Source organism: Odocoileus virginianus, chromosome 3, assembly GCF_023699985.2.
Source record: "Odocoileus virginianus isolate 20LAN1187 ecotype Illinois chromosome 3, Ovbor_1.2, whole genome shotgun sequence".
NCBI lineage: Eukaryota > Metazoa > Chordata > Mammalia > Artiodactyla > Cervidae > Odocoileus > Odocoileus virginianus.
Window position 1 is genome coordinate 2,327,326 of NC_069676.1, and position 12,561 is coordinate 2,339,886.

Genomic DNA, 12,561 nt, shown 5'->3' on the forward strand with positions numbered 1-12,561 from the left:
TCACCTTCAAGGACTGACCTGTGACGTCCAGATGGAAGGAGACCTTCTGGCCTCCGGCCTCGCAGCTGTACTCTCCGGCGTCCGCCTTGCCCGCCTGCTGCACCACCAGCTGCCGGGTGCAGCCCTTGGCCTCCACACGCACTTTCGAGCTCGAACTCAGCTTCTTCCCATCCTTGTACCACGTCACCTCCGTCTGGGCCTGGGCCACCTCGCAGCTCAGCGTGGCGCTGGTTCCCGCCACGGCCTTTACCTCCTTGCGCACTGGCTGCCCCTTGATAAACATTGCAGAGGACTCTGGGCACAGAAAGGGATATACACTGTCAGAGACGCAAATCTGATCCTATTCCAGGGGATCTTCCCGACCCAGGGATTGAACACACATCTCTGGTGTCTCCTGCATGGGCAGGCAGATTCTTTTCCTCTAGCGCCCCCTGGGAAGCCCAAACCAGCTTATGAGACTTCAGGAAAGTTTCTCCTTGGAGCCAGTGATGCCCTAAGCCCAGAAGGGTGCACAGGTAAAGAGTCTGATATGTCTCCTGTGTCAGAACCTCGCATGTATTATAGTGATGTTCTAACTCAAAAGTAATTCCTAAGGCTGGGAGAAGGTGGCCAAGGTTATTCCAGCATCTGTCACAGCTAGTTCCCACATGACAGTCACCTCTGGTGGACAGACTGAATTGTGTGCTTTTGTATGCCCAGAACCAGGCATACGGTATATTCCCCACAAACTAGCCTACATTTTTCAAGGTATAACACACATGTAAAGTACACTAATTCATTTACAGCTCAATAAAGTTTAAGTGTACCTATCCCCATGTGACCAAAACACATCAACAAACATCTCCAGCTCCCCATTCACTACTGACCACTCCCCAAAAGTCATCTTTTGACCTTTATCACCATCAACTACTTTTATCTGTTCTTTGATTTCACATGAATGGAATTAAACATTGTAAGTTGTTTGGGTCTGTTTTCTTTCACTCAACATAGTATCTGTAAGATCTATCTATGCTATGCTGTAGCAGCAGCCTGTTCTTTCATACTAATGTATAGGATTTGTTGTATGAGCAAGCACCACAATTTATTTTCTCCTTTTTCTCTTATGGTTCATTTGGGTTGCTTCCAATTTGGCAATATGATGTGTAAAGTTGCTATGAACATTCTTTTATGTATCTTTTAGAGCACTACAACTTTTGGAACACAGAAGCACCAGCTTTTGGCTTTCGCAGATATTTCCAGTTTACCAAAACTGTTTTACCAATTTATGCTGCCAACGTAAGTGTGTGGAGTTCCGGTTCTCTACATCCTTACCAACAGCTTATATCATCAATTTTAATAACTGTGCATATGCCAATAAATTCAAATAAATACAGAGAGGATCTCAGAAATTCCATGCTAGAGATGCAGTCATTCACTTATTCACTCAATCACTGAGGAAACTAATGTCAATGAAGGGTCCATTATCTGCAGGCACTATGGTATAACTGGGAATGCTACACCACAGCTGGAAATGTGTACAACACAGTCTCTGTTCTTATAGAGCCTACTTTCTGCTGAGGAAAGACAAACAAACATATAAACCTGACAATGATGTAATGCTAAGTTGAGTGGTGTGATGAAGTAAGTGATATGCTAGAGAAAAGGGACTGGTTGGTGGCTTAGATTTGGCAGTCAGAGCAAACCTTGCAAAGGAGTGATGTTTAGGTGAAGGCTAAATGATAGAAGGGAGGCAGCCTTGAAGAAAGCTGAGTGAGTCATTATAATAGAGATGAGACCTAGAGCCACGGCTCTCCTAAAGGGAAGGGTATGGAGTGAGGAAGGTAAAAGGGAACTGCACTTTTAGAACCACACTGGGCATCTGATTTTCTCCTGTGGACATTGCTGCTCCTTGGTACGGCATAGGGCCGCTACTATGAAACAGGAATACTGATCATGCTGTAGACACCTTGTGTGAATAGAGAGATGACGTCAGAGACTGAGGCGACAAGCCTCCAGGGAAAAGAGACTTTGAGGAATTGAGCCCCACACTCAGTCACATTCCCCCCAAGATGTTTGATGAATTCCCCAGCTGCATGGCCCAGGAGACTATGAAGCCAAGCAGAAGATCTCTGAAAACTATAGCAGACATTTTAGCACCTTGCATTAACAGAGAGACAAAGATTAAAATTGAGTCTCTGCTTGGAAAGAGACCCTCATCCCTGCCCCAAGTCTCTGCAGGAATCCTTGGAGGATGCCCAGGACTGGAAGCCAACCAGAGACAGACAACCCTGATCACAACTGCAATGCAGCCTTGAATCAGTGCAGTACCAGGACAGACTAAAATTCTTAGTTGTTTCCTTTATCCCTAGCAAAAGAAATACTGATCCTCTTTCTAAAGAAAGATAACATCATCCATGTTGTAAAAAAAAAACAATATCTGACCATCAGCTGAAAATTGACTGGCATGCCAAGGACAGAGTAAATAGAAAATTTTTAAAAGGCAATATTAGACGATCAGTTTTATGGCTATCAGACCAGGATATAACCATGACGTCTCCACGTGCTCAGTTGCTAAGTTGTATCTGACTCTTAGCGACCCCATGGACTGAAGCCCACCAGGCTCCTCTATCCATAGGACTTCCCAGGCAATAACACTGGAGTGGGTTGCCATTTCCTCCTCCAGGGGATCTTCCCAACCTAGGGACTGAACCCACGTCTCTTGTGTCTCCTGCACTGGCAGGCGGGTTCTCCACCTCTGAGCCACCTGGGAAGCTGATATATAAGCTTGATAACATATCTTTAATATGAAAGAAAAGAAAATAGATCACATATGAAAACTTTACTACCAACTCTGGAATCTAAAGACTCTATAAAAAATTAAACAAACATAAATTATAAAATGGGAAAATACAACTGAAAGCAAAAGTATAAATGGATTTGACAACATTTAGATAAAAAGGAACAGTAAACCAGTGAACTAGAAACAGAGCTAAAGAAAATATCCAGACTCAAGGAGAGAGAAAGAAAGAACTTAGGTAGAGAGAAAGAGAAAAAGACTGAGGTGGAGAGAAAGGGAGAGAGACTGAGGTAGAGAGAAAGGGAGAGAAAAAGAACTGAGTTAGACAGAAAGGGAGAAAAAAAGAACTGAGAGAGAAAGGGAGATACATGAAAGACACACGAGAAAACTTACTCCATGACTGAGCAAAGACAAAAGTCTGCACTGAAAATGCTCTGAAATCCTAACCAGGACAAACACAAAGAAAATCATACCTAGGTGCATCAATATAAACTGCTGAAAGCAGAAAACAGTATCTTAAAAACAACAGGGAAAGAAAAATGAGATCTTAAGGGAAGATAAATCTGACAGTTGATGTTCCAAAAAATACCTGGAATCTGGAAGATGGTGGAATAGCCTCTTTTAAAAAAAAAAAAAAATTTAATATAGTTTGGAGGGTGGATTGTTAAACTGAAATTTGATATTGAGAGAAAATAACCCTCAGAATACTGGGCTAAACTCTGGCTCTATATTTCTCTGGCTATACGAACTTTGGCAAGTTACGGAGTTTCTTTCTGTGCCTTATCTTACAATGGAAATTCCTCTTCCTGAAGCGGTTGTGAAGCTTACGCAAGTAAAACACAAGAAGCACTCATAAAATCCGGCCCTAGACATATAATTAGACCTGATAGCTGCTATGCCGTAAGCTTTGTGTGGAAACAGACTTCTAGGTGGCATAATCACACACTCCTCACTCCTTAACAGTTAACATAAGGAACATTAAGGACTTCAAGGAACCCACCTGTGACACTGAGTTGGCAGGAAACCTTGCAGGTCCTGACTTCCCAACCACACTCCTCAGGATCTACCTTGCCCACCTGCTGCACCACCAGGTTCCAGGTGCAGACCTTGGCCTCCACATACACTTTCAAGCTTCTTCCCTCTTTGAATCATGTCATCTCTGGGCCTGGGCTACCTTACAGCTTAGCGTGGCACTGGCCCCCACCTCAGCCTGCACTTTCCTTCACGTTGGGTACTCCCTGGAAAACATCAATGTGGGCTCTGAGGACAGGGAGGAACAAACGGTCAGAGACAATCAATTTCTAGAGCTGGATGAGGGCTCACCGTCTGGAACTCAAAACTAGAATGCCCTGGCTCCAAGCTGGCCCTATTCCTAGCATTCTCAATGCAGAGAACTTAATATGCAGTACATGCACAAAGCAGGGAACAGCACAGTTCTTGGAATCTGAATGCTCCCAGTTCAATTGTGTTCAGGTTGATATATGCTACAATCCAGGTTTACGCATCAGCTGTAATCTCATAATTACTCTAACAAAAGGATGCATAATTTGAGGCTGGCACATCAAAGAACTGGTATTTTCAGGGAGAATTTCTTATACCATGCCACCAAGAACAGGCAATACTCTTGTCACAGGAACATTAATATGCTAATACAGTCTACAACTTCTAGCAGGCCAACCACCATTGGTGAAATCAAATCATGTAATCAAATCCTTGGCCTTGAAATCAGATGTTCTTTTTTTATTAACTTGTTTTATTTGCTTCATATCACATTACTCTAGAACCCATTCTATTACTCCAGATTTGATTTTCTTCTTTATAAAATAAGTTCATTGGTAATTATATTTCAGTGAGATTCTGTGAATGATAAATTCTCTCCATTTACTCTGTGCTCTTCACTGCTGTTGATAAACCTATAGAAGAATAAATATCACCCCATTTATCTTTTTTCTCTTTGGAAATAGATGGAGTAACAGTGGAAACAGTGGCAGACTTTATCTTCTTGCGCTCCAAAATCACTGCAGATGGTGACTTCAGCCATGAAATTAAAAGATGCTTACTCCGTGGAAGGAAAGTTATGACCAACCTAGAGAGCATATTAAAAAGCAGAGACATTACTTTGCCAACAAAGGTCCATCTAGTCAAGGCTATGGTTTTTCCAGTAGTCATATATGGATGTGAGAGTTGGACTATAAAGAAAGCTGAGGGCCGAAGAATTGATGCTTTTGAACTGTGGTGTTGGAGAAGACTCTTGAGAGTCCCTTGGACTGCAAGGAGATCCAGATAGTCCATCCTAAAGGAAATCAGTCCTGGGTGTTCATTGGAAGGACTGATGTTGAAGCTGAAACTCCAATACTTTGGCCACCTGGTGTGAAGAGCTGACTCACTGGAAAAGACCCTGATGCTGGGAAAGATTGAAGGTGGGAGGAGAAGGGGACGACAGAGGATGAGATGGTTGGATGGCATCACTGACTCAGTGGACATGAGTTTGAGTAAACTCCAGGAGTTGGTGATGGACAGGGAGGCCTGGCATGCTGCAGTTCATAGGGTCGCAAAGAGTAGGACATGACTGGGCATCTGAAGTGAACTGAAGATCTCCTCTTGGTTTTTGACCTTCTGCAATTCACTATGATGTGTCTAGCTGTGACTGTTTTTACAATTTCCATTATTACTCACAAATCTTACAGTTTAGGATTCATGTCTTATACCATTTCTAAAATGTCTCCAATTCTTTCTTTCATTATTTCATCTTCCTCATTATTTCCATTCTCTCCTAGAAGTCTTTTTAGACATACATATGGTCTGCTTCTCATCTCTATTCTGTTATTAACTCTTATTTTTTTACTTCTTTGTGATTCTTTGAGTAACTTTCTCAGATCTATCTTCTAATTCAGTAATTTAATGTTCAACTGTGTTTAATTTGCTGTTTATCCCTCTTCTAAATTGTTCATTATAAATTTTATGTTTCCTTTCCAAGAAATTTCATTTGTTCCTTTAAATCTGCCCATTCTTTTCCCTAGTATGACACTTTTTCTTACATTTTCAAGTCCTCCATACATCTTTTTAATCATTTTAAATACATTTATATTCCTCTTTCATACAGTTGCTCTATCATGTGAAGTTCCTGGGTGGGCTAATCTTGCTTATGTTTGTAAGTTCCAACTCTCATTTATATTGGATCATTCCTGTGATACTTAGATTTTTATTGTGAGAGCATATTTATCAGGGACTCTTTTTTAAAGACTTTTATTTATTCATTTGGCCATGTCACGTGGCTTATGGAATCTTAATTCCCCAACCAGGGATTAAACTCAGGCCCTTGGAAGTGAAAGTGGGGAGTCCCAACCACTGAACCCCCAAGGAATTCTCCAGGGATTCATTAAGTATGGCCTGATAGTGGAGGGGTATCCCTCCTGAATGCTTTACATTTACTCCGGTCAGGTATTCCAGGAGTATCGTTGGCCGAGAGCTTTATTTTTAGCTTAACTTCTTAATCTGGGGTCCCAAATATGATAAATTCACATACTAATCCATTTCTTTTCGCACCCAAGCCAAGGAAAATAGAAAAATACTTTGACACCTCCCTGGGCTATGGGTAGTTTACTTTTGAAAAGGAAAAGGAAAAGTACAACTTTTCCTTAAATATGTGTTTCTATAAGATTCTCAGATTTGCATAGATGTCTCAGTTCCACTCCTCCAACTCTCTTGAGCCAAAGTTCCTACTGCCCATTTGCAAGTCAGATCCAGATCCCCAAAACCAAAACATCAGTGCACCAACTCATCACTGACTGCATTAGTCTTTCATTCCATCTTCGCTTCCAATACCAAGAAATTTCCCTTTTTTTCCCCTTGTCAGTTCAGATATTAACTTAACCTAACTTTGCTACATTTTGTCCACAAGGAAAGGCCATGTGAAGATACAGGAAGAGCGCTCTCACAAGAAACTGATCATGATGGCACCTTGATATTGGATTTCCAACCTCCAGAACTGCAAGGAAAAATAAAGTTTTGTTGTTCAAGCCATACAATCTGTGGTATTTTGCTATAAAAACCTGAGCTGACTAATATACTGAATAAATAAAATACACTATACCTCTCCTCTTGAATTCTTTAAAATATGTTTGATAGTTAAAAGCCAAAGATCACCACACTGTCTGAATAAGTTTACAATGTACACAGAGATAATACATAAGACAACTAGTAACATAAAGAAGAGATGATAAAAGTACTTATATATAAGTTCTACAAGTCAACTGAAGTAGTAAAATTCTGGATTCTAAACAGATGGTGAAGAGTTATGTTTAGTGCAATCCCTAGGGTAACTACTGTGTCACAACAGACAAATTAAAATGGAATACTGAAAACATCATGAATAACCCAAGAAGACAGGAAAGGTAAAAAGAGAAAGAACAAAAATAAATAATAAAGCAGTAGACCAGAATTCAAACAATTACTGCATTAATAACAAGTATAGTCTAAACACACCTATTAAAAGAAAGAGATTGTCAGGATGTGTAAAAATGACGCAACATTATGCTGTCTGCAAGAAACTCACATCAAATATGTATAGATAAAATAATGAAACAATATATACAATGCAAACACTACTCAAGACAAATCTTGCATATCTACATTAATACCAAGCAGAATAGACTTCTGAGCCAAAAAACTTACCAGCAAAAAAGAGGAGTATTACCTAAAGATAATCCAGTCAACATACAAAGACCTAACAATTCTAAATGAGTAAGCACCAAATAGCAGAGCTTCAAAATTCATGAAACAGAAATTGACAGAGCTGAAAGTAAAGCCAGAAAGGCCACAATTACAGCTGAAGTCTTCAACACTCTTCACACAATAACTGGCAGAACCAGCAGACAGAACATCGTTAGAAGCTGAACCAATAACTAGCATGATCTGACACTTATAAGGCATTCCACCCAAGGGCAAACTAGGCATCCCTGTCAAGTACATATGGAACATTCACCAACATATACCATATTGTGGTCTACATAAGAAAGTTCTAACAAGTTCTAAAATGTAAAAAATATAAAGTATGTGCTAGTTAGACTAGAAATCAACAACAGAGAGGTAAAAGTAAAATCTCTAAACACTTGGAAATTAAACAACACACCTCTGAATAATACAGCAGTTGAAGAAGTTTCAAGCAAACTTAGTAAATATTTTAGACTGAATAACAATGAAAATACAGCATATCAAAATTTGAAGAAGAAAATTAAAGCAGCACTTAAAGGAAATGTATAGTATTAAATATTTACATTAGAAAAGAAGAAAGGTTTCAATTAGAAATCTAAGTTTATACTTTAAGAAATTCAAGAAAGAAAAGATTAGAAAGAAGGAAATAATAAAGATAACTGAAATCAATGAAGTTTAAAAATAAATTCAATGAAACCTACATCTGGTTCTTTGAAAAGATCAATAAAATTGATAAACCTCTAACAAGAAAAAGAAAGAAGATATAAACTAACAATACCAGGAATGAAAAAAGAAATATCACTACGTATACTGCAGATATTAAAAGTGAATAGAGGAATACTACAAACAACTCTATGAGCATTACATAAACAAATCTGATGAAGCAATCAATTCCTTAAAATCCAAAAACAAAAAAAAAAAAATAAACTTGCAAAGAGGAAACAGATAAACTATATATTTTCATAAGTATAGCTAAAATGTTTTTATTATTTAGACCTTCCAAAGAAGAAATATCTGGGCCAGGATGACTTCACTGGTTTACCTAGTGAAATAACTAAAAAAGAAATTAAAGAAGGAATAGAACCAACACAGATTCTACACAACTTCTTCTACAAAACAGAAGCAAAGAGAATATTTTTCAACGCATTTTGTGATTCCAGCATTACCTTGATACCAAAGCCAGACAAAGACAGTGTAAGAAAGTTACAACCCAAAATTCTTCATGCACGTAAATGCAAAAATATTCAACCAAATATTTTCAAACTGGATCCGGTAACATATAAAAAGAACAACACACCACAACCAAATGGGCATAATCCAAGAAAAGCAGGCTGGTTTCAATATTTTGAAAATCATCCCGTTGCCATTTACTTTGTTGTTTTGGGTTTGAGTTTATACACTCTTTCTGTGTTTCCTGTCTAGAGATCCTTTAGCATTTGTTGGAGAGCTGCTTTGGTGGTGCTGAGTTCTCTCAGCTTTTGCTTGTCTGTAAAGCTTTTGATTTCTACCTCATATCTGAATAATATCCTTGCTGGGTACAGTAATCTGGGCTGTAGGTTATTTTCTTTCATCACTTTAAGTATGTCCTGCCATTCCCTTCTGGCCTGAAGAGTTTCTTTTGAAAGATCAGCTGTTATCCTTATGGGAATCCCTTTGTGTGTTATTTGTTGCTTTTCCCTTGCTGCTTTTAATATTTGTTCTTTGTGTTTGATCTTTGTTAATTTGATTAATATATGTCTTGGGGTGTTTTGCCTTGGGTTTATCCTGTTTGGGACTCTCTAGGTTTCTTGGACTTGTGTGACTATTTCCTTCCCCATTTTAGGGAAGTTTTCAACTATTATCTCAAGTATTTTCTCATGGTCTTTCTTTTTGTGTTCTTCTTCTGGAACTCCTATGATTCAAATGTTGGGGCGTTTCACATTGTCCCAGAGGTCTCTGAGGTTGTCCTCATTTCTTTTAATTCTTTTTTCTTTTTTCCTCTCTGTTTCCTTTATTTCTACCATTCTATCTTCTACCTCACTTATCCTATCTTCTGCCTCCATTGAACGCCCCAACCAAAAGACAAAGACTGGCTGAATGGATACAAAAACAAGACCCCTATATATGTTGTCTATCAGAGACCCATCTCAAAACAAGGGACACATACAGACTGAAAGTGAAGGGCTGGAAAAGATATTCCATGCAAATAGAGACCAAAAGAAAACAGGAGTAGCAATACTCATATCAGATAAAATAGACTTTAAAACAAAGGCTGTGAAAAGAGACAAAGATGGACACTCTATAAAGATCAAAGGATCAATCCAAGAAGAAGATATAATAAATATAAATATGTATGCACCCAACATAGGAGCACCTCAATATGTAAGACAAATGCTAGCAAGTATGAAAGGGGAAATTAACAATAACACAATAGTAGTGGGAGACTTTAATACCCCACTCACACCTATGGATAGATCAACTAAACAGAAAATTAACAAGGAAACACAAACTTTAAGTGATACAATAGACCAGTTAGAACTAATTGATATCTATAGGACATTTCACCCCCAAAACAATGAATTTCACCATTTTCTCAAGCACACACAGAACCTTCTCCAGGATAGATCACATCCTGGGCCATAAATCTAGCTTTGGTAAACTCAAAAAAATTTAAATCATTACAAGCATCCTTTCTGACCACAATGCAGTAAGATTAGATGTCAATTACAGGAAAAAAACTATTAAAAATTCCAGCGTATGGAAGCTGAACAATACGCTGCTGAATAACCAAAAAATCACAGAAGAAATCAAGAAAGAAATCAAAACATGCATAGAAACGAATGAAAATGAAAACACAACAACCCAAAACCTATGGGACACTGTAAAAGCAGTGCTAAGGGGAAGGTTCATAGCATTACAGGCTTACCTCAAGAAATAAGAAAAAAGTCAAATAAATAACCTAACTCTACACCTAAAGCAACTAGAAAAGGAAGAAATGAAGAACCCCAGGGTTGGTAGAAGGAAAGAAAACTTAAAAATTTGGGTAGAAATAAATGCAAAAGAAACAAGAGAGACAACAGCAAAAATCAACAAAGCCAAAAGCTGGTTCTTTGAGAAGTTAAATAAAATTGACAAACCATTAGCCAGACTCATCAAGAAACAAAGGGAGAAAAATCAAATCAACAAAATTAGAAATGAAAATGGAGAGATCACAACAGACAACACAGAAATACAAAGGATCATAAGAGACTATTATCAGCAACTATATGCAAACAGAATGGACAACTTGGAAGAAATGGACAAATTCTTAGAAAAGTACAACTTTCTAAAACTGAACCAGGAAGAAATAGAAAATCTTAACAGACCCATCACAAGCACAGAAATTGAAACTGTAATCAGAAATCTTCCAGCAAACAAAAGCCCAGGACCAGATGGCTTCACAGCTGAATTCTACCAAAAATTCAGAGAAGAGCTAACACCTATCCTACTCAAACTCTTCCAGAAAATTGCAGAGGGAGGTAAATTTCCAAATTGATTCTACGAGGCCACCATCACCTTAATACCAAAACCTGAAAAAGATGCCACAAAAAAAGAAGACTATAGGCCAATATCACTGATGAACATAGATGCAAAAACCCTTAACAAAATTCTAGCAAACAGAATCCAACAACATATTAAAAAGATCATACATCATGACCAAGTGGGCTTTATCCCAGGGATGCAAGGATTCTTCAATATTCACAAATAAATCAATGTAATACACCACATGAACAAATTGAAAAATAAAAACCATATGATTAGGTCAATAGATGCAGAAAAAGCTTTTGACAAAATTCAACATCCATTTATGATAAAAAAAAAAACCCTCCAGAAAGCAGGAATAGAAGGAACATACCTCAACATAATAAAAGCTATATATGACAAACCCACAGCAAACATTATCCTCAATGGTGAAAAATTGAAAGCATTTCCCTTAAAGACAGGAACAAGACAAGGGTGTCCACTCTCACCACTACTATTCAATATAGTTTTGGAAGTGTTGGCCACAGCAATCAGAGCAGAAAAAGAAATAAAAGGAATCCAGATTGGAGAAGAAGTAAAACTCTCACTGTTTGAAGATGACATGATCCTCTACATAGAAAACCCTAAAGACTCTAACAGAAAATTACTAGAGCTAATCAATGAAAATAGTAAAGTTGCAGGATATAAAATCAACACACAGAAATCCCTTGCATTCCTATACACTAACAATGAGAAAACAGAAAGAGAAATTAAGGAAACAATTCCATTCACCATTGCAATGAAAAGAATAAAATACTTAGGAATATATCTACCTAAAGAAACAAAAGACCTATACATAGAAAACTATAAAACACTGATGAAAGAAATCAAAGAGGACACAAATAGATGGAGAAATATACCATGTTCATGGATCAGAAGAATCAATACAGTGAAAATGAGTACACTACCCAAAGCAATCTAAGGATTCAATGCAATCCCTATCAAGCTACCAACGGTATTCTTCACAGAACTAGAACAAATAATTTCACAATTTATATGGAAATACAAAAAGCCTCAAATAGCCAAAGCAATCTTGAGAAAGAAGAATGGAACTGGAGGAATCAACCTGCCTGACTTTGGTCTCTACTACAAAGCCACAGTCATCAAGACAGTATGGTACTGGCACAAAGACAGAAATATAGATCAATGGAACAAAACAGAAAGCCCAGAGATAAATCCACGCACCTGTGGACATCTTATCTTTGACAAAAGAGGCAAGAATATACAATGGAGAAAAGACAATCTCTCTAACAAGTGGTGCTGGGAAAACTGGTCAACCACTTGTAAGAGAATGAAACTAGAACACTTTCTAACACCATACACAAAAATAAACTCAAAATGGATTAAAGATCTAAGCGTAAGACCAGAATCTATAAAACTCCTAGAGGAAAACATAGGCAAAACACTCTCCAACATAAACCACAGCAGGATCCTCTATGACCCACCTCCCAGAATATTGGAAATAAAAGCAAAAATAAATGAATGGGACCTCATTAAAATTAAAAGCTTTTGCACAACAAAGGAAACTATAA

At 38.0% G+C, this 12,561-nt stretch overlaps 1 protein-coding gene across 1 annotated transcript in view; it reads right to left on the reverse strand.

Annotated features, from left to right (window-relative positions):
- The window catches only part of OBSCN (obscurin, cytoskeletal calmodulin and titin-interacting RhoGEF), a 216,267-nt gene that overhangs the window by 174,137 nt on the left and 29,569 nt on the right, over positions 1 to 12,561 (reverse strand). Inside the window, 1 exon segment of the mRNA XM_070460853.1 lies at positions 19 to 294. Coding sequence (XP_070316954.1) covers positions 19 to 294 — 276 coding nt within the window.